The 22,138-nt window shown below is 40.0% G+C and overlaps 1 protein-coding gene across 4 annotated transcripts in view; it reads right to left on the reverse strand.

The window, feature by feature from the left end:
- Positions 1-21,333, reverse strand: part of LOC100558465 (glypican-5) — a 500,734-nt gene extending 479,401 nt beyond the window's left edge. For 2 of the 4 annotated variants that reach the window (XM_062976534.1, XM_003218342.4), the window contains exon 1: positions 20,694-21,308. In XM_062976534.1, the coding sequence (XP_062832604.1) occupies positions 20,694-20,901 (208 nt within the window). In that variant the 5' untranslated portion in view covers positions 20,902-21,308. Of the gene's footprint in view, positions 1-20,693 lie in introns of all 4 variants that reach the window. The other 2 variants (XM_062976535.1, XM_062976536.1) reach the window with 2 other exon arrangements.
- Positions 21,334-22,138: the final 805 nt, after the last annotated feature.

The following is a 22,138-nucleotide window of genomic DNA, read 5'->3' on the forward strand; positions in this document are numbered from 1 at the left end:
GGCCAGGATTGCCTTTGTTCACCTTCAGCTTCTCTCAGTAAATTATATTAAATGGCTTGTGGCTCAATTACTTCACAATGAGTCTGTATAATGGATTGTATATGGGACTCCCTTTGAAAAAAATTCAGAAGCTACATCTAGCACAAAATATGGTGGCCAGGCTGTTCCTTAATATGCTGATTTTGACATATAAGCAGCTTTAAATTAGAATATTTGAAGGACCATCCTTCTTCAATATAAACCTACCCAATTTGTCATATTTTGAACAGAAACTCTTTTGTATGTGCCACCACCTCAGAAGGAGAAAGCATTCTAAGCTGTGGTGCCACAACTATGGGAGTTCTACACATGACGATGTAACTGGCACCCATATTGCAATAGTGTTAACAACCAGACTTTCTGTCAAGGAATTTTAAGATTCCAGTGTTTGTTGTTTTTGATGTTTTTTTTGAATCTCTACATCACATTAGAACATTTTAATTGTATTATTGTATTTTTTTTTGTATTTGCATACACCTACGATATCCATTTGGATGAAGAAAAAGTGTTCCACATTTGATGAACATCAACAATCTTGAATTAATTTCTTGAATGTTAAGAAATGGGACATTAACCAAGATTACATGTCAGATACACTTGAATTTAAATCATACTTCAGAAGATAAAGTTTTAATCACTTGTTCTGATGGGACAAAAGCTTTCCAGAGCTAGTAACATAAGTACATTGCACATCTGGCATATGACAGAATTATGACTTTTGACAAAATGCCATTGTGTGCAAAATGCACTCCGCATCTATAAAAGAGACTTTTCATTTTAAGAAAGCGCTAAGTAAGAAAATCAAGCATATCATCCATTATACAGAAACAAAAGGAAAAACTCATGGATAAATTAAGCTAGAAGATTCCAAGCCAAAAAAGCAACTTACTGCATGAATAATAAAGAGAGAAGAGTCGGTGATGACAAATATTGCAGAAACTGAAAAGCACAGTGGTTTATATAAATTACATAATGTCACAAAATTTGGAAAATAAACTCTGTTCCTGGTTTGAAAGTATTATTTCCTGTTTAACTGTGAGGTACTTACTTTGAAAGTAGTTGTTCTACTCCAGAAACTTCATTTTCGTGTCTGCCACAAACTATGTTGAATATGAGATATTGAAAACTATAACAAAATGTGCTGCAAGATGCCCCACAAAAAACTTTTTTCAGTTCAATAAACTTTTTCCATGTTTTTAAGATAGATTCAATTAGAAAATGACATTTATGACCCAGGGATAAAAATTGTGTTACATACTGTTGTCTTCTATCTTTCCAGTCTCCTCTAATTTAACAAAAGGTTTAGAGAACTGTATATGTCTGGTATATGTGTACAAGAAAGAGAGATAGAAAGAGACTGTGAAATTGGCAAAAAGAGGCATGTAAAGAGGGGAGAGAGAGGCAGTGAGAGGGAGGAAAGGAGGGAGAGGAGTTTGGTTCATCACTTACAGATCTTTAAGTACTGTAATAACTAGCTCAGTTTTGAAGGTTACTTCAAAATCCATCATCCAGCAAGAGCTTTTGTTTCTTTTTACTCAAGGCCATTCTTGAGTAAGGCAGAACCCAGAACTATTTCTAAAGAGCTTAACATTGGCAGATTGTAGTTATTTTTAATATTTCTACTTCAAATTGGAAGCAAAGACATCTTATTCTTTGACCCAGGCAATAAAATATTTTGGTCCATCCCTGCTCAGATCTATAAATACTGCCCTGAGGCATCGTTCAAAAGTCTCTACAAATTCTTCAAGGTCCTTCCATGCAACTTTTTCCTTACTGAGTGTAGTTTCCAAGGTCTATTTCAGTGAAATGTATTTAACTCAAACACATCAATATTGTTCTGTGATAATGATACTGTGCCTGCAAAACAAACAACAAGTGTCTGGGTTCTAGTTAACATCTGAAGTTGATGAAGACAAAAACATGAAAACACCTTCCAAAGTTGAAAATACTTTATAATCTTCTAACTACATGGTAAGCATCCACATATAGAATTCTTTTTTTCTGGTTTGGCTCAGAACTCAAATTTTCATTTCAGTTTTATATATTTTGGTGCAAATCTTACAAATATGACTATTTGCCACTAGTTTGCATAACTTACTGATCTGCTTTACCGACAGGGATGAGGTGTGGGAGTAATCAGAGCTCACTAAAAATATTTTTAGATTCCAACAGCCAGAATCCCTTAGCCAGTAAGACCAGTAGCCAAGCTGACAATGAGGTTCTGCATGTTCTAGACCAGTGGTTCCCAACCTGTAGTCCCCAAGAACTAAAATATGGTCTGAGGCCTCACCATTACATCATCTTTGCAATGAGAGCGACTGGTCTCATGAAACCCTCCCATCGTGGGGGTGTTGGGAGGGGAAAGGCTGACAACCCGTAAAAGGAGCAAGAAGCCTTGTGACTGCTGCTTCTCTTCCTCCTCTCTCCCCCTGAGTGGAGTTGTTCCATGTGGCACCTGGAAGTGGGGGCACCTTGGTGTCTTCATTTTTAAGCTTGTTCCTGGGGTCATTTGGGATGCTGATTCAGAAAATTACATTGGATAGACCACATCAGCTATAGATTATTAAATATGGTTTTCTTTGGGCAAGCAGAAGGCAACTACTGGATAGCATATGTTCAGTATCAGAAACTAGAGCTGATGTGGTCTATCTAATGCAATTTTCTGAATCAGCATTCCAAATAACCAAACCAAATCTAAAATTGACCAAAAACTGATTTGTAACCCTTTTCGTACTAATGTTGGAGAGTGGTCCCTGGTCGAAATGGTCCCTGGTCAAGTGGTCCCTGGTCAAAAAAAGTTGGGAACCACTGTTCTATACTAAAACCAAATCCATCACTAAATTTGGAGGAATATATTCCCTCTAACTCCCCTCACATCAGAAAGGCTTATCTATGGGTACAGGTGGAAGCAGGAGGCAGAAAACCTATCACGGAGTGTGAATTTCCTTATCTTGAAATACAAGCCAGTACAAGAGAAATAGTGAATATGGCCTTCCTGGCTGATTAATTCTGTCAAGGTGAGACAGATGTCATAGTTAAGACAGATGATGAATGACTTTTTTATGTTAAGCAGTTGTCCCTTAGTGTTTAAATGAGGCAATACTGAGACCATTAAAGAAGACTGTATTGTTCAAGCATCCAGACTTGGAGCCATCATTTTTGGCTAAGGTGATTGGGAGTAAGTGGCCTGATCATCTGGGCACATTTCAGATGAGCTTTTAGCTGGCATATGGAAATGAAATGGTTTTGGGCACCTTGGTAGACGACCTGCTGTAGGGACTGAACAAAGAGACAGCACGGCACCGTTTCTTCTTCTGTGCTTCTCAGCAGCTTTCACTAACGTTGACCATAGTATGTTTTTGAACCATCTGGCTGAATTGTGCACTGGGGACAATGTACTGCAGTTGTGCCAATCTTTCATTTAGAAAAGAAACACAGGGTTATATTCAGCCAATCTTCTTATTCAGCATTTGTACAAAATTAGTCATCTGGAGCTTTAAAGGGAGGTGTCAACAATGCTTTGGAATCAGTGTAGATTGATACCACTTTAAATGCCATGTTTCGATGCTACAGTAGTTTCCCAAGGTCTTTAGCCTTCTCCACCAAAGAATACTGGTGTCTCACCAAATTACAAATCTCAGGCTTCTATAGCCTTGAGTCACAGCAGTTAAACTAGTTTCAAACTGAATTAATTCTATTAATTCTTGGGGTTGTACAAACTGAAATTAAATCCTGACAAGTCATAACAAAAAAATATCTAGCTCAAGAATTGGGAATCTCTTCTGGAAGAGTCTGAACTTCCCAGAAAAGGAGATGCTTGTAGTCTGGAATTTCATATCTCTGAACTGTTCCTGAACTTCAATGTGGCACTTACATTTTCACACTTCTTTTTCCCACATCAGTGTTAACATTTCTGTGCTGACCAGATTTGGCAAGATTCATTTATGGCTGTTCTACCTCATGTTTTGGGTACGGTAATAAAATGAACATGGGTTTTAGTACAAAACACAGAAATAAACTACTCAGTACTCACTAGTGCATGGTATCAAGATCGCATTCTGAAAACTGACATTGACTGCAGTAGTTTTAGGGGTCCATGTCAAAGTGTTGGCAATTAAGTGTCATTACAGCCTTTTACAAAAAATGTATCTGCAGTTGGTTTATTTCACCTGTTTTCAACTTGTAAAACCATACTGAGTTCCAATTCTGGAAGATGACACATAGAAATTCTAAAGGCAAAACAATTCAGGATTTGCTTATTTAAAAGGACACCTTTCTGCCTGGATACATTTGTCTGAGTATTAAGATCTTCAGAAAAGGCCCTACAAAGAATACCATCAGCTACTGGATGGCTGAGTACTTGGGATAGAGCTGTCTCCTTGGTTGCTTCTAGATTTTAAAATGCATTCTCATTATGTTTGAGCAGTGGTTCCCAACTTTGGTCCTCCAGGTGTTTTGGATTTCAGCTCCCTCAGTTCCTAAGAGCTGGTAAACTGGCTGGGATTTCTGGGAGCTGAAGTCCAAAATACCTGGAGGACCAAAGGTTGGGAACCACTGTGTTAGAGGTCAGTGTTCAATCACACTGATTTTATCAAAACTCCTCAAACAGGTCTTTTATTTTACGTTGATTGCTTATTATAATTTTGTCTTGATTATTATGGTGTTTTTAATGGTTTTATTGTTCAATTGGTTTTAATTCTATTTTAGTCACCTTAAATGGTCTTTGTAGTGGATGGATGAAAACTCCATGCATTCTTTTACTTATTAATTAATTAAAATTAGAATGATCAAAAATTACCCTAAAACCAACAAAACCCATTCTGCAGTAATGTCTTTTACAGGCTGGTCTAAAAGTGCACAATACATCACACCAGTTGATTTTCAAAGCCATGAAAAAGGTAGTATAGCATCAAGAAAGTATATGTAAACAAAAAGTGACACACACCCATGTATAGACACTGAGTGAGAATAATGACAATATATCAGGAAATAAAGTTGGCTTCTCCATTTGAAGTTTTGAAGTACCCTACTCTAAGAACTATGCTTGCATTTTCCTAATATGACATAGAAGGCCCCTGTGATGAAAGAGTATATTTGATCTCGGGAGAAAGTTCTGAGAAAATATTCTCAGGCATAGAGATAAATATAGATGATGGAACAGGCAGCATCTATCAACTAAGACCAAATCAGGTTGTTTTCCTCAATACTAGAAGGATTAAACAGGGGTTTATGGGGCTGGAGGTGAGTGAAAAGCTCCCTCAAATAACCCAGAACCAGGATGCACAAAACTTCCAAAATTAAAAGCGGATTTTTCAATCTTGAATCTTCAAAGTAAGCTGACAACCAACATGAAATTGTAAGAAATGAACTACAGAACAATTTCAATCATGACAGTACAGGCAGTGCCCAAGTTACAAATTTCCGACTTTGAAACAACTCATAGTTAAGAACAGGGGCAAGACAACAAAAAGTGAGAGAAATCTACTTCTAGGAAGGGAAATTAACTCCTGAAAGAGTTGAGTCATGGGAAAAAGGTAGCCCAACTGAAGCTTTCTCACCATTCCTTGTTTCCAGAACAAGCCAATTTTTTCAAAATCCAATTCTCATAGGGACAGACAGTAAGGTGAAATCTTCTGAACAGGGGCATAGATAGCAAAAATCCCCCAAGGGTTTCTACAACAAGCCAAATTTCTCAAAATCTAATATTCATAGGGACAGAAAGTGAAGTGAAATCTTCTGAACAGGGCATAGACAGCGAAACAAAGACCACGGGGTATTAATTCTTCCTTATGCTATACAAAGCATGCATGTGTGTGTATATGCATGTATGTGTGTGTCTATCTATCCTACAAACATATGAATTCACCTTAGGAACAAATCTACAGAACGTATCTTGTTCATAACTTGAGGACTGTCTGCACTGCCCTCCCCATCCAGATATGTGTGCATAATTTCCACATTATCTCCATCCTCTCTGTGCCGTCGTTCAGTTGTAATGATGGGAAAGTGGTAAAACAAAATCAGCCACATATTTAAATGAGAAGGGCAGGGTATAAATAATTGAAATAAATAAATAAATAAACTTTATTTGTATCCATTAAAATCATTCTGAAAATAATAATAATAATAATAATAATAATAATAATAATAATAATAATATGTATGTCCTGCTTTATCTCCCCAAAGAGGATTCAAAGCGACTTGACATAAAAGCATTAGTATAGAATTTAAAAAATACCAACATGCAAATTAAAACAGAATTAAACACAAACTACACTAAAAAATTCATAGTTAAAATCCATCAAAACATATTTAAAGTTAAAATATTTGGGAAAATTTATAATTTGCCTTAACTTTTAATAGCAGTTTTAAAAGAGTGTTCATGAGAATGCAGTTTTCAACCATCTTTAGCCAACATTAGCTAGTAAATGACATTTATCACCAAAAAGAGTCTTCAATACTATTATAGATAATTTGGTAAAACCATGGGCTTCTGTCAAATTATGGCTTGATTTTGTTGCTCAGTATGACAACAGGGTAGTTACACTCAAACACAAATGACCTCCTATATATACAATTGAAAATAAACCAGTTCAGTAAACAATATGTCTGGCAAATTAGTATACTGTTTAAATTCACAGTAATATCAAACACCATCAAATGGATTGTCCAATATACATTGAAATGCAGTCGGCGTTAAATTCACAGTAATAACAAGCAGCCTCAAATGGATTGTCCAATATACATTGAAATGCAATCGGCGTTGTGTATTCTAATGCCGTGAAGAGTAAGTCTGCCACGACTGGTTTCGGCCCTGCATCAGGCCTTCCTCTGGTGGTACAGTTCCAAATTTAACACTTGTTCTCCTTAGAGATACATATTTTTTACAGTGGAATGGGATACTCTGCTGTGTGTTGGGTTCTAATTGCGAGTAATTAGAATACACAACGCCGATTGCATTTCAATGTATATAGGACAATCCATTTGAGGCTGCTTGTTATTACTGTGAATTTAACGCCGACTGCATTTCAATGTATATTGGACAATCCATTTGATGGTGTTTGATATTACTGTGAATTTAAACAGTATACTAATTTGCCAGACATATTGTTTACTGAACTGGTTTATTTTCAATTGTATATATAGGAGGTCATTTGTATTTGAGTTGACTCAGGAACCCATTTAGAGTGAACAGGGTAGTTACACTCTGATGACCTCATCAGACGATTGACGGCAGGAGGCAGTGGTGCTTCGCTTCATTGTCAGGCATGGGAAATCTGGCATCCCACACCTCGCATCGCCAGGAGGGTAATCACATGGGGGGAAGCGTAAGTGCACGTAGAGCATGTTGTGGCATGGCTTTCCCCCCACAGATTATGGCAACACGGGAAGCCTCCCGTGTTACTGCAGCAATGTGCCAGTTCCACCCTTCTTCACCCACAGAGCCAGAATGATGTTGTCTGATGGGAGCCGGCCAGCTTCATGAGTGACCAAGGCTAGATCGACATATGCTGCTTATTCTAGCCCCGTATGATGAGGTCATTAGGCTGCAAGTCTGTATGCACTAACACAGCACTCCAAAATAGGATATCAACACCAGCATTTCAAACAGACACACCAACAACAACATTTAAGGACCAAAGTGCTAATTTCTACTGCCATAACTGAAATACCTAACATTCATAAGATTTCAACTGAACTCATGGAAGCTTTATTTTTTTGAACTGTTCAAATGCTGAATCCAGCAGGGAAAAATGGTAACTTAATATAAGAGGAAAAATCGATCTAATGGTCTGGCGTTTATTATTTATTAATGCTCTGAGATTATGTAATTTGAGCATCAGATCAGAATATTTATAGTTCACAGACTCCAATTAAGTCAGACTCTCATTTATAAGGCAACAAAGTTAGTACTTTAAATGTGTTGTCCAGATGTTAATACAAGCTCCCACATAAAATCTGATAAGTATAGATTAGAACTTGCTAGAACATTAGTTGAAAAAGATCACTCCTTTGGTGCAATGTGGTTGACCTAAAGATAAGTATTCTGGAAAATATGTTTTACATTTATTACATGTTGATCCTGCCTTTCCTCCAATAGGCTCAAGGTGGCTATAACTATTTCTTTATCGTTACTTTATTTTTAGGGAGGACCACTTCAGCTCTATTCACCTCTTTCTACAAGGTGTCTCAGGAGGCATTTTACCCTTACACCAATCATGCAAGGTACATACAATCAAGGGAAAACTTATTTAGTAAAATCACTAGGGTTGGTCATCCGATGCAGTAATTAATCGTGTCTCCCACATAGATCTCCTCCTATACCGTACTATACTACAATATCATAGCAAAATACTGAAAAATCAGTAACAACAAAAAATACAACAAAAACAACACCATGCACTTGTAGGACATGCAGACAAAATTATAAGATTTAAAGCATCATGGTGAATGATAGTTCTGATAAATATCCATGCACTTTAGAAGATGGTAAAGAAGCATAGAATTTTAGCCTTATAGATATATTGATGAAGTACATATGAGCTGGGTTTATGAAAAAACGTTTTTGTCATTATATCTAACTACTTGGAGATTTTCATAACACATTTCTGCTGAATCAGTGCACAAAAATGTTACAATCATTTTGTTATCACTCCCTCTGATGATTTCACCTGGTGTGGTTTTCACCTCCCACACCCTCTAGTGACACTACTGTGTCTATGCTTGGTGCCTTAGAGCAGGGGACCTCAAACTTTTAAAGCAGAGGGCCAGTCCACAATCCTTCAGACTGTTGAGGGGCCAAATTATCATTTGAAAAATATACAAACAAATTCTTATACACACAGCACACAACTTATTTGTAGTGCAAAAAAAATTAACAACAATGAAAGAACAATACAATATTTAAAAATAAAAACAACTTTAACCAACAGAAACCTATCAGGATTTCAATGGGAAGTGTGGGCCTGCTTCTGGCCAATGAGATAGTCAAGTTAATCAGGATTGTTGTTGTTGTGTGCCTTCAAGTAATTTCAGACTTTGGGCGAGCCTAAGTCTAAAACTGAGGGCGGGGCCAGGTAAATGACCTTGGAGGGCTGCATCCTGCCCATGGGCCTTAGTTTGGGGACCCCTGCCTTAGAGAGACATGGGTGAGGCATCAAGTAAAACCTTGGAAGCTATATAAAATAGATGGTTCTCTTTCTCCAAGTTCCTGACATTTTTACCATAGAGATTCTGAGAAAATGGCTACAATCTGACACTTCAGATGAAATCCTGAAACCTAGCAACCATATCTGACATTAGGACACAATTTCTTTTAACCTACAAGACATTCTCAATACAAACTTTTTTTACAGGTGCTCATGCAAATACCCTACATTTGCACTCAGACAGCTTCCAACAAGTAGCAACATCTTGTGATAATTGTTAAGTTAGTGATGTAATATGTTTTAGAGCTTCAAAGACACACAAAAAGACTGCTTCCCCTAATAATACATCTAAACACAGCATGTCCTTGCTTCTTACAATTAGAATGCTCTTGGGTGCCCTTCCACACAGTCATATAACCCAGAATATCAAGGTAGATAATCCACAATAACTGCTTTGAACTGGATTATCTGAGTCTCTGTGTGGAAGGGACCTAAGAGCTAACAGAAATTATTGCCTGTTTTGTTCCAAATGAAATGTGCATGTGTCTTTGAGTGTACATGCAACAGGATTCTCCTTTGAACACCTGATTGCATCAATGCTCATAATCAAGCTGTATGATCTCTATGCTTTTCCTCAGCATGGCTTCAATTTGATTCAGTCTCAGATCTGAGTTTTATGTGGATTAGTATCTCATGGACTTTTTAAAACACACACACACACACACACAATCTATCAAGAGTTTTGCAGCATTTCAAAATAAACTGGCATAGAAAATTTCAGTTCAGGCTAAGGGCAACCCCTGGCCCCCAACACATGAATAATAGTATATTGATGCTTGGCTCAATTACATCAGGCAATCCAATATCTTCATTTCCACTTGGATGGAAATGGCATTTATTTAAGTGGATGTAATTGACTTACCCAGCTGACTTCTATATCCTGAGTCTACAGAACTTTACAATATTAAAAAATATTTTTAAAAGGCATGTTTCAACCAGATTTGCAAATGGGCACATCCAATTTTCCAAAGTACTGTAATATCATTTTTCTGTGCAGATGTTTCTAACACCATTACATTCTAATATTTGTTCCTTAATTACAAAGTCCATTCGCTCTCATTTTCTCTGGGCAACCCCCATTTCCCAGCCTTCCACATGCTACAGATGAGAAGAATTATGCAGTTTTAATTTCTGTGTTGGCTACCCTCAACTTTTCCTCCAACAAGCAACTACTGTTCGTGATGAAAGACATATCATCTGTTGAAAGACATATCATCAGCTGTCATGATATATACAAGCATATTATGGATGTCATTTTTTGCAGGGGGGAAAAACATAGTTACTCCAAAAGCTTTCAGTTTGCAAACAATGGATTCACTCTAAACGCTCATAAAAGCCACAAGAAATCAATATTACATGTATCACATTTATTGCTAGAACTATGACATGGTCTTATTACTATACCCTCCAGTTATCTTTGCACAGTTTCTCAGTTAATTATCCCAAATGGGATATTACTAGATTGACACATTTCAATTTCTCCATAGGTTCTTTTCCTCAATAAAAAGCAGCACCTGAAGGCTTCTGATAGGAATGAGAAAAATGCTTATCTCTTAAATACTCTCTCTCGACACACACACCACATCCATTGCACTGCATGACTGTTACATCTGTAGACAAGCACACAAATAGTTACTATTTGGTATGTGCACACAAGCTTTTAATGAATAAGAACATGGACTTTACATGACCTGTACGAAGACTTGAGGATTCTGGATGAATGGATTTTAATCTTGAACATTCTTAAAATTTTATATAATGTGATTTTATTTTGTAATGGTACCTGTTTTATATGAACTGTTGTTTTGTAGATTGTTTTATATAAATTGTTGTTTTTACATTGTTTTTAGGCATTGAATTTTTGCCTATTTACTGTAAGCCGCTTTGAGTCTCCTCGGAGAGAAAGGCGGGGTAAAAGTGATATAAATAAAGAAAGAAAGAAAGAAAGAAAACAACTAAAAGAATCACCCATTCTATGTTTTCCTTGATGTGACATTTATAAACAAATTTAAAATGTACACACTTTTGGTAAGAAGAAAGAAGTACTATTGCAGCCACACAATAAAAATAAGAACGTAATCACCTCAAAGAAGAAGACAACAGATAGAAGATGCTTCAGCTTGACAACAAATATCACTAAAAGCACAGGCAATATATATGAAGATCAATAATCTTTTGTATACTGTTTTCTATCCTTAATTAAAGGGCATGTCGGCCAAAGTTTAAAAGCATATGAACATTTCACATCTGTAGCTGTTCATTATTTTCAAGATATTTAATGGAATAGAGGAGAAAGAAGAGTCTTCTGAAAAAAATCACCTGTTAGAATATAATCTATAAATGTATATTTAACAATGAATTTCATTGGGTCCATTGAAGGTTTCCAGAAATAAGTGGCTATAGTAATGCACTGAAGGATTGCTGCTTATATTCTTATAATACATAAAAACCACCAGAAAAATAAATATCCATAGCATCACTGTACTGTATATACCTGAGTATAAATCTGGAAACTTTAGTCAAAAAAAGCAACCAAAAATTATGGATCGACTGGTCCATGAATTGATGTAAGTATACTCATATTAATAAAAGGAACCATTGCCTTCTCTAAGTAGAATGGTGAAAGGTAAGAACTTAAGGGCCTTTCCACACAGCCCTATATCTCAGAATATCAAGGCAGGAAATCCCACAATATCTGCCTTGAACTGGGTTATCTGAGTTCATACTCCCATATATTCCAGTTCAAAGCGGATAATGTGGGATTTCCTGCCTTGATATTCTGGAATATAGGGCTGTGTGGAAGGGCCCTTAGTCAATCCAGGGAGAACCTTTAAAAAATACTGACACACACACACCCCACAGCCATTACTTTGCTTTGGCCTTTTCAAATACCTGAGTGGTAAAATGACAGTAGACACAATTTTGGTGATTCCCTTCAAAGAAATGCTGAGAGTACAGAGGCTTGGTGCTTCTTTTAGATTTTCCCAGGAAGGACTAAGCAGATCAAGAGGCCCATCTCACAATTTACAGTGTGCTCATTAAGGTACAGCCTTATGTAAAGCATTCATTTTATTGCAAGAGTGGGAATCCTATGGTTCTCCAGGTGGTGTTGGACTGCAACACCCAGCATTGGTTATGCTTGCCAGGATCGGTAGATGCTTCAGACCAACAACATCTAGAGCAGTGGTTCTCAACGTGTGGGTCCCCAGGTGTTTGGCCTACAACTCCCAGAAATCCCAGCCAGTTTACCAGCTGTTAGGATTTCTGGAAGTTGAAGGCCAAAACATCTGGGGACGTACAGGTTGAGAACCACTAATCTAAAGGAACCATGATTCTCACCTCTCTTTTGTTGGCTCCAAATTCCATCTTCACTGTTATTATAGAGGTTTTTGGAAGTTTTATGATACTATGATTCTATATTGGAAGAATATTCACCATTATTTCTAGCCTCAGAAATGGATTTCCTGCCATTTGGAAACCTGGTCCTGAAGAATAACAGTGGCACGCATTGTCCACAGTCTTTGCCTGGCATTTGAACACCTCAGCTTTTTCAGGAAATTCTTCTGTACAGAAATACATTTTGAGTTCTTTGTACAATATTTTGTAAATAAAATATTTTTACAGACAAAAAACTCGAAGGAACAACATCCCCAGCAATCTCACAACAAATATAGCCACATGTAAATAATCTTGCACAAAACTCTCTCATGTGTGAAATTACTGAGATTTTGTACACTCTCCAAAGCAATTTTGCACCTCAACAAAATAGCCATATTTAGGACATTTTCAGCAAAAATTTCTGAAGGGGTTTTTTTCTGCACAAGAATCCATGATTTCACTGCCATTCTGCATCCTAAATAATCCAACATATATTTCTTTATAGAATAATTTTCCAAAGTATTTTGGATGAGCACTTACTAAGCAAAAACTGCACAGAATTCTCCTTGTTGATGAGGCAAGACTGTAGAAATTATTCATCCTCACTATGAAGATTAAATTGTTGAATATTTACATCTCTCAGAATAATGTAATATAGTTCTAGATATCCTAGATAAGGGAAGATACCCAAAATAAGAACGGTTCTGAAATGAAAACACCAGTATACCAGAAATTTAGCATACTCCAATCTCTGCCTTAAAATACAAGCTTTGTTCATCAAGTGTTTCGTCTGCAGTACTGGGAGCAGTGCTGCCAAACAAAAAACAAATGGATTTTCCAAATAACATACTAAGGACCCCTTCTTAGTCCTTCTAACCCCAAGACAAATGTGATGCTCTCTACTGTTTTGTAAACATCTGACATAATTTAGAATGAGACTACTTCTCCAATTTGTGGAGAATATAAAACCGATGGTATCTGAGAGAAGCAGTGGCTTCTGATTATGCATGTTCTGTCCAAATGGATGGGGTTTACAATTCTGTAAGCACAATACTGAATGTCAGCTGGCATTTCTAACTTATATGCTATTGGGTACTTCTGATATTTAACTTAAAACTTCTCTACTTTTAATCATGGGAAGAAGAGTTATTCCTTTTATTTCTGCGCAACTTACCTCCATCACATCTGCTTTCAGATTCATAAGGAGGCATATTTATTTAGTATGAGACAAAGAGCTAAAGAGGGTACAGTTTTATTTGTACAGTTTAGACAGGACAATAAGGTTAAATCTCCTCTTAGCTGGATATGACTGCTTTTAAAAAGGTCAAACTTGCGGAGATCATTTGATATCCTTCCATAATAATTTGACATATTGATTAGTCTTGGAGATCAATGCATGTTCAGTGCCATCAAGTACCAAAAAAGAGGGGTTTTTCACAAGTAAACTAAAACTCTTAACTACTACTCACTCAAAGCAGTGACAGTTCAACCAATGTATCATTAAAAAAGTTACTGAGCTGACTACATATTTTGCCTTTTAGCATTTTTCTTAACCTGCTTGAGGTGGCAAAAAAAATGCCAGATGTCATGAACTTTCTTGGTTCTCCATTAGTGCATTGCTATAGAAGACAAATGGCCTGCCCAAGCTAATGTCCACTCGGGGACAAAAGCAACCAACAGACGCTTCAAAGTATAAAAAGCAAAGAGAATGTATCTATAATGTGTCTAACAGCTTAATTGCTTTCTGAACATAAGCAATGTACACTTAACTTTTGACACCCACAAAACAAATGATCTTTCATAGATTTTGATAGCTGATGTACTTTTAGATGCATTTCACACAACATGTATACTGCTTTAATGCAAATGTTCAGTCAATTCTAGGATTATTCCAAAGAATAGGATGTTCGTGTCATCAATACACAGTTCTTATCCTTATTATTTATTTATTTGGATCTATCTGTCTATTTTGGGAGTGGGCTACATCACCTAAATTCTGAGACAACAATAATCAACAATAGGGGGACTGCATTTTATGATCACTAAGACAACAGTATTCATCACTTAAGGGAACCTATGCCTCAGACAGCAAGACTCAGCAACAGTATTGAGTGACGCAAAAGGACAGGTTACTTAACTAACTAACTACACACTGGATAGCCTGTGAGAAATCTCTTTGAGGAGCATTCCTTCGATCTCCAATTGTTTTGAGACATTGTAATTGCCCTGTTTCTTTGACACTCTTGAATATTTTATATAAGCGTTAAATAAAAAAAATGCAATCATATAAAGTAAAACAAATGGATCTGACAACAAATCAAGCCTAAATGCCCGGTAGGAACCACAATAAACAAAAGAGACTATCATATCTTTGATGTATGAAACAATGTGACACATTAGAAAAGACAATAATGCCTGGTAAAGTGGGTGGCAGGTGACCTAAATACCTTAAAAGCATCAGATCAATTCTGATCATGGAAGTTAAACAAGGTCAGCCTTAATTAATACTTAGGTGAAACACTGCCAATGAATACCAGATGCCGTGGCCTACATTTCAGAGAAAGGAATATGGAAAACCACTTCTCAATATCCCTTGCCTAAGATGTTGCTGTGTGTCTTCAGTCATTTCTAATTATGAGGACTCTAAGTTTATGGTATTCTTAGTAAGATTTGTTTGGAGGAGCCTTGCCTTTACCTTCACCAGAGGCTGAGTGAATATGACCATGGGCTTCCATGGTCAGGTGGGAATTCAACCCCTGGTCTACAGAGTGATAGGGCCCTTCTATACATCCCTAAAATCCAGAAGAAACCAGGTTAAAAGAGGAAAGTGTGGGCAGAATTGGGTTAACAGTTAAAAAGCACATGTTTAAAAGGTGCACTTAAAACCCTGATTCCGCCTCAAAAATGCTCACTTTCCCATGACTGTATATCCCTGCAGTCATGCAAAACACATGGCGTCTTTCCCATCCGAATGTGTGGACTGCTCCAGTGCATGTGTTTTAAAAGCCCAAAACTGCTGATCAAGCTGTCAAAAATGGAGCCATGGACACACAGGTGGCTAAAGAGAAGCACAATTGGAAAGCAATTAGAATTCTCTGCAACCATTCCTTTCTTTCTTATACTATTAAACAGAGTTTGAATTAACAGTTGGGTGAAGAGAGAGATAAGAAATCTGATTGTGTGTACATTGGGATTTCTGGATGTGCACATATTAGGTCCTGCGCATCTCAGAGAGGTTTAAAATAACTTCTGTCGTATGTCCCTCATCCACCCTCCATCTTGATCTGCTTCAAAGGAAGGTATGAGGATGGCAGGACTAACAAGTCTGTGTATGGACTTGCTGTCAGGATTTTTTACCCCAGTTTTTAAACCCGCATTTTGATGCTGTTTGGAACTACTCATAGTTCAGTGTTCAAAGCACTGCACTACATTGGCTCATCTTGCCTAAAAGAATCCTACAAAATTGAAAAGTCACTTTGAAGCAACATGTGAAAATGTGGATGGCAGTAAGAAAAGAGAAAGACTTCCAAACAGGTGGAGAGACTCAAGGAAACCACGGCCCTGAGTTTGCAAGGCAATCAACATTTGATTAAAAAAAACAAATTAAAACACAATCCACCACTTACTTGACTGTGATTAAGCCCTACTAACAACAACAGTGCTTACTTTTGAGTTAGCTATAATTGAAACATGAAACAATACCATATCATTTCATCAAACAGCTACTAAATCAACACAGCAAGCTTAATTTAGAAGTTTATGGGATTGCTGTTGATTTGTGTATTTTAAAAGACTGCTTCAATAAGAAATTTGTATTGCAGGAGAAAATACCAGTCAGGTATCTACAATCTTCTCAGGTGCATTTGGTGGGAACAAGGAAGAGGGCCTTTGCAATGGCTCCTCCTCCCAGACTTTGGGACTTCCTCCCAAGGGACACCAGGATGGCCCCACCCCTGTTTGCCTTCCACAAGCAGCTAAATACATTTCTGTGCCAGCAGGCATTTGGAAGAGGATGAGGGACACGCTGCTGGGGGGGGGGATTTTGGAGGGAGGAGGTGGTGAGTTTTAAATGTAATATTAATTTAAATCTAACTTTATATCCACACGCTAATATTTAATGGGTTTTTTTATTTTTGTATTTGCTTTGTTTTAAATTGTCATTTCATTGTGTGGTTGTTAGCCACCTGGAGTCCCCATGGGAAGAAAGGTAGGGTATAAATAAAGTTAATCATCGTCATCAGTTTTCTTTTCCTACTTAAGTAAGTTTAAAAGGAGAGAAAAGTAAATACAATATACATCATAATACCAATTTCTGTAAAAGATGTAAAACCAACATTCAACACATGCAGACAGCCTTAGCAACAAGAAGCAGCTCTGTTACTTCTAATTAGAAGAACAGTTTCCTTCTGACTTTCTTGGCACAAAATATGCTTCCTTGTGTTCCACCTGTAATCAAACTAAAACCCAGTGCTATATATACCGGTATGGTTGTTTTTTTTTCAAAAACTTCTCCACTTTACAAAACTCTTGCAACAAACTGGTCTGGGTTAAATTCTTTCTTGGCATTGCTCCAAGAACACATAAATAATTTGACTCTGCATTTCTAAACAGGTAACCCACCCCACCCCCATTTCTAATTTGCAAAATATTCAGTTTTCTATGCCATGTGCTCATGTCCATAGCTTACATATGTATATAAAACTCAGACTTGCTGTAGCAGAATTTGGCTGCCAAAGGAAACTGAATTCCTAGAAAGTACAGTAGAGAGGGAGCACAGCTTTGGGGGCTGGGTGGAGATTGAGTTTCTACTTTGGGCCCTATTACAGTAGAGTGTTATATAACTATATTCTGTGTTAACTGCCTTGCCAACTTCTGTATGGAATTCCTAACTCTGCAGTTTAAGGAGAGGCATTTGGAAGTCTCAGCCAGAAAGGTATTGAGCCTCACTTGACTATATATCCCAGAATTCATGGAATGTTGGCATGGCAGTTAAAGTGGAATATGGCGATATAACACCATAGATAGAGCTGACGCCTTGAGTTGCCCCTAAGACAAATCTTTGTTGAAGAAATGAGTTTTCATTTCTGTGATTTCCTGGGCCAAAGATGGAGCGCGTGAAGAGTGTTGAAATTAGGACAGGCTGCTCTTCAAGGAATGCCACTCCTGGACTCTTCTGCACCCCAAAACCAACTGTCATCAAGTCAGGCTCCCCCCTAGTTTTCAAAACCCCATGGTGATATCTCAACAACACAAAGCTGATGGAAAGGATTGACTCTGCAGCTGGAGAAAGTTACCCTTTTGGATTCCAATTCCCTAGCCAGTATAAAAAATAAGGTTTCCTCCATGCTCTAGTTCATAGCTTCCCATAATCTGGATGCTCAGACCTCTTTTAATATATTTCCCATAATATTAAAGGTGGGAAGGGGTGATGTTATTTCTTTGTGTTATTGTATTTATTTATTGTTATCCATATTAGTTTCTTTTACAATACAAAATCCTAAGAGAGATGCATGAATAGTGTCCACTACCAAAAAAAGCCCAGCACCACAGAAGGTGCTGAGGAACAGCACCCTCGGCATTACTATGCCAAACAGAGTTCTATCAGTTTGTGCCCACTAAAACTAGGTCAATCGGTGCAGTTACACAGAATAAACACTTCCCAAATCTCATTGTGGGTCGAATCTGCCATACTGTTGCAAGAGTAGAAAGGAGGGGGGATGGCTACCCTTGCTTCTAACTACTCTCTATGCCGTGGGACAAAGAGAATCAGCAATTGTCTCCTCCATTCACCTGCTCAGTTTCTCTCTCTTTCTCTGGGTGGGGCACAGGGAAGATTGAGCCTAGACAGACACAGTGGCCATCCATTCTTCTCATGCATTTGCACAGTAGGTGTCAGTCCTACAGTACTGGATGGCCTTCACCACCTTAAGGCCTGAACCATCACATATGATTGTCATAGAACTTTGACGACCAAAGTTCCAAAGAACTACAGAGCCAAAGGTTTAGCAGCCAGACCCAATCCCCACTACCAAAATGCTCAGCAGAGGTCCACAAGAGAGGAGAATTGGCTGATCATTCAAAAAATGAAGCAGGGATATCAACTATTCTCACTTCTTTCCCTCACTTGTAAGTGCAGGCAAATCGCAGTGGGGTGAAGCCCACTCTGAGAGATGCCCAAAGATTAGACCAAATCACACTAATTCAAAAGAAAGCAGACAGAGAAGCCGGAAGAAACTCTGGATAATAGCTGCCATCACTGACCCATTCTTTCCTGCCATACTAAAAAGGAGAACAAGGGGACTTGACTCACTTGAGGCAGTTGGGCGGAAAGGGTCAGTTGTTAACTCCAGTACTTACTCTCCAGTTCTGAACAGTGAGATTGGGCAAGTGATTGGTGATGTGGTGCCTTCCTCTCATTAGCCTGATCTCTCATTGGCTCTTTGGGTTGCAAAGACTGCACTTGGAAGAGTCATCATGTCTGGGTTGTTTTATGGTGCTTCTCTCACAGAATCATAGTTGGAGGAGACCTCGTGGGCCATCCAGTCCAACCCCCACCAAAAAGCAGGAAAATTGCATTCAAAGCACACCCGACAGATGGCCATCCAGCCTCTGTTTCAAAGCCTCCAAAGAAGGAGCCTCCACCACACTCTGGGGCAGAGAGTTCTACTGCTGAACAGCTCTCACAGTGAGGACGTTCTTTCTCATGTTCAGGTGGAAACTCCTTTTGAAGTGGCTGTTCTGCATCCTAGTCTCCAGGGCAGCAGAAAACAAGCTTTCTCCCTCCTCCCTATGACTTCCCCTCACATATGTATACATGGCCATCATGTCTCGGCCGTCTCTTCTGCAAGCTAAACGTGCCCATCCTTTTAAGCCACTCCTCATAGGGCTTGTTCTCCAGACCCTTGATCATTTTAGTTGCCCTCTTCTGGACACATTCCATCTTGTCAACATTTCCCTTCAATTGTGTGCACAATATTCCAGGTGTGGTCTGACCAAGGCAGAATAGAGGGGTAGCATGACTTCCCTGGATCTAGATACTCGACTCCTATTAATGCAGGCCAAAATGCCCCCCTCTTTCCAGGTGGCGCCCAACAGGCCAAAGTGGCACTCCCCAAAAGGTGAACGGCACCTAGAATTAACACTCTTGTGTTAATCTCAGTCCTGCCTCCCTGCTGTCCATAGAGTGTATGCAAAGGATCCTGGCTTCTTGTCTGGACCAGCCCCCCTCCTTTCCCTCACTCCCTTTGGCCGACTCTGCCTGCTCTTTGGCCCTCCTTGGGCTGTGGGGTTAGCAGGGCTGGACCTAACAGGGCCACGCAGGCAAACAACAATCACGACTGGGGTGCTGCGTGATGCCTGTCTCTCCGCCTGCCTGTCTCTCTCTGTCCAGGGGGGCAAAGTGGCAATGAGTGGGTCGGTGAGCTAAGCCTGCTGCCCCTTGCTTTCCCCTGCCAGCCACCTGTTTGAGCAAGTTCGCATGAGGCAAACGCCATCTCAGTGGCCCCTTCAGTTCTCCCCATCTTGCCGCCCATAGAAGGAATGCGTGGGGCCGGGGCAAGTGATGTTGGAAGAGCTGCGGGGGAGCCTGGAAGGGAGAAGGCTGGGGGACTGGACGAGCCCTTCCCTCCAGAGGCATCTTGCAGAGGAGCTCGCCCTCCTCTCCTTCTCCCCTTCTAGTCTACAGGGCCAAAGTATGGGCGGAGCGGGGGGGGGGATACCAAAACCGGCTCCGAGGCTTTCACCGTTGCCGATTCCGCTCACTCAACTCTGCCTAAAGCAGGCAAGGGCCAAGCTGGTCCCTCCAGGTGTTTTGGACTTCAACTCCCACCATTCCTAACAGCCTCGGGCCCCTTTCTTTCCCCCCTCAGCCGCTTAAGCGGGACCCGAGCCTGTTAGGAATGGAGGGAGTTGAAGTCGAAAACACCTGGAGGGACCAGCTTGGCCCATGCCTGCCCTAAAGGCCCTCCCAAGGCAGACATCTCGGGGCGATTATTTAAAGCGAGTCCCACCCGCGGGGAACGGCACCAGCCAGACAGCCTGCGGGGGAGCCTGGAGAAGAGTACTAACCGGCCGTGGGCACGTCGGGAACCAGCTTGAGGGGCCCGATCTGTCGGATCTGAAAGGCCGTCCTCACTTCGTGGCAGCTGGGGTTCTTGAGCGCCGAGACCCCGCCGCCGACGCCGAGCCCAGCCATCGCCACCGCCGCCGCAGCCAGCAGCCAGAGCCCGAAGCGTCGCAAGCACCGAAAGACCCCCGGGCTGCTGTCACCGGCCATTTCCACATGCCCCGCCGCGGACAGGAAGCAGCCAGGGACGCCCAGAAGCCAGGGATCCCTCTCTCTCCTCTCTCTCGGTCAGGCTCACACGCTGGAACGGGTGGCACCGGGGAGCCAACTTTCTCCGGGCAAACTTGCGAAGAGGAAGCGGGGAGGGAGAGTCCCAGAACGCTGCCACTCTGTGAGAACGCTCTCTGGTTGAAGACGCGTGCCTCCTCCTCCTCCTCCTCCTCCTCCGCCCGTCTGCCTGCCTTGCTCCTTTCCTCGCGGCTCCGCTCCCAGAGCCAAACTGCGCTGCCGCCAATGAGCGCGCCGGGCGGGAGGGGGCTGCGGTCCTGCCGCCCAGCCCTCCTTGGACCAGAGGGTCTCTCTCTGCGAGGGGAGCGGTCGCGCCGCTCATTGGCTCGGCCTATAATTAGACTCCTTGGAATGTTTTCCCTTCTAATGATGTCGAGGAAATCTCCTCCTTCCACGGCAGAGATCGGAAGGAGTCGACGCGGGACGAGACCCCTTTGCGAGACAGGGAGGGAGGGAGGGAGGGAGGGGGTCTCAATGGGCATCACAGAGGACTTCCTCTATGGCACCCCCTCCATAAAGAGTTTGACACCTTGGCAAAAAGATTGGATGGAGATAAAAGCTGTTGTGGAAGGCAAGGGAAGCGCCTTAAGGATTCATCCACTGGAGCGATTGCCATAATGCAGGCAAACTTTGGCCCTCCAGGTGTTTTGGACTTCAACTCTCACAATTCTTAAAAGCCTCAGGCCCTTTCTCAGCTGTGGCTGAGGGGAAAAAAAGAAAGGGCCTGAGGCTATTCGGAATTGTGGGAGATGAAGTCCAAAACACCTGGAAGGCCAAAGTTTGCCCATGCCTGCCCTAATACATCCGACTTTTTAAAAATAATATTCACTAAAGGGTGTGTGTATGTGTAAAGTAGAGTCTCACTTATCCAGCATAAACAGGCTGGCAGAACATTGGATAAGTGAAACTGTTGGATAATAAGGAGGCATTAAGGAAGAGCCTTTTAAACGTCAAATTACATTATGATTTTACAAATTAAGCACCAAAACCTGATGATTTACAACAAATCGACAGAAAAAGCAGTTCAATACACGGAAACGTTATGTAGTAATTACTGTATTTACAAATTTAGCACCAAAACATCGCAATGTATTGAAAACATTGGCAACAAAAACTGACTACTAAAAAATTGACTACAAATAAAGATAGAATTGCATAA

The sequence above is a fragment of the Anolis carolinensis genome, chromosome 3 (assembly GCF_035594765.1).
Source record: "Anolis carolinensis isolate JA03-04 chromosome 3, rAnoCar3.1.pri, whole genome shotgun sequence".
NCBI lineage: Eukaryota > Metazoa > Chordata > Lepidosauria > Squamata > Dactyloidae > Anolis > Anolis carolinensis.